This window comes from Penaeus monodon, chromosome 24 (assembly GCF_015228065.2).
Source record: "Penaeus monodon isolate SGIC_2016 chromosome 24, NSTDA_Pmon_1, whole genome shotgun sequence".
Classification (NCBI taxonomy): domain Eukaryota; kingdom Metazoa; phylum Arthropoda; class Malacostraca; order Decapoda; family Penaeidae; genus Penaeus; species Penaeus monodon.
Genome location: NC_051409.1, coordinates 9,801,063 through 9,802,227, shown reverse-complemented (window position 1 = coordinate 9,802,227; position 1,165 = coordinate 9,801,063). Strand labels below are relative to the sequence as shown.

At 32.2% G+C, this 1,165-nt stretch overlaps 1 protein-coding gene across 1 annotated transcript in view; it reads right to left on the bottom strand.

Annotated features, from left to right (window-relative positions):
- Positions 1-1,165, bottom strand: part of LOC119588845 (inositol hexakisphosphate and diphosphoinositol-pentakisphosphate kinase 2-like) — a gene marked incomplete at its 3' end in the record, with an annotated part of 41,624 nt that overhangs the window by 38,572 nt on the left and 1,887 nt on the right. Inside the window, 1 exon segment of the mRNA XM_037937485.1 lies at positions 433-576. Coding sequence (XP_037793413.1) covers positions 433-576 — 144 coding nt within the window.

The window sequence follows — 1,165 nt, the reverse complement described above, 5'->3', positions numbered from 1 at the left end:
CAAATTCAATAACACAACATAATTTCTCTCTTACTAAGCCTGTAATCCACAATGATATATACCAACTGACAACAGAATTGTCTGTAAGCGCATAAGACAGCAAAATTTTACAAGATAATAGCAATTTCAAATCCTGTGAAAATACCGACGGTACCTTAAATAATATCGATTTAATTGATTGCTTCAATAACCTGGGGAAACCATCGCCAGCATCTCGTCATATCTCCCAAACTAATGAAATCTAGACACATACACCGTGACCACAGAGTGATATCTGACAGACAAAACAACCGGCGATTAACGAGAATGAAAACTCAAAACAAAGAAAACATAAACAAGAGCCTGTAAACACCACCCATCTCTTTCATGTGAAGAAGTTTACGAATTATTTACTGTACGACCTTCTAATCTTTAATTTCTCTCTTGACTCACCGTCGTCTCCCCTAGAACATTCTCTTGTAGTAATTCCCATGCACTGTAACTCCAAAGAATATGGAAAAATAGCCAAGGAAGTTTCAAAAAATTTTCACGACAGACGACACTCAACTTCGTACCAAAATGTTGACATCGCTTCGCCTGGGAGATTTAATATATATTTTGGTCATTTTTATTTTAAATTTTGTTGTAATTTTCTTAATTTTGATATTTTTAGGTATATTATTTTCTATTTTTTGACTCAAATCAAAATAAATTAGAGTCGACGATCTTTGTTGATATTATATCGCTATCAGGTTAACAAACGTGTATAGATACCTAGAACGTTGGATATTTAAGAATATTCAAAGAAAAATTAGTCGTAATATATTTCGGATATTATCAAATTACCCATTCTATTATTTATATTATGAATATCCCAATGCTGGTTTATATTGTATCAGTTATCACGGTATCCAGTTTACACTATGATTGGCAACCCTGCGTAAACACTATGCAATCATAGCAGACGAAAAAAAAGGAGTTTATATTTATATGTATAAAGAGAGCTTTTTTCGCTTAAAATTTCATATAATAGATTTCCATAGGTATTCAATTACCAAATCAGTTATAATTCATTTTACTAAACACATACGACACATGGTGTATATATACTTTATTGGAAAGCATTAAAAAAAATCGTTTGTATCGTTTTATTTTTAGCTTCGCTCTTTTTCTCCCCCCCCCCCCA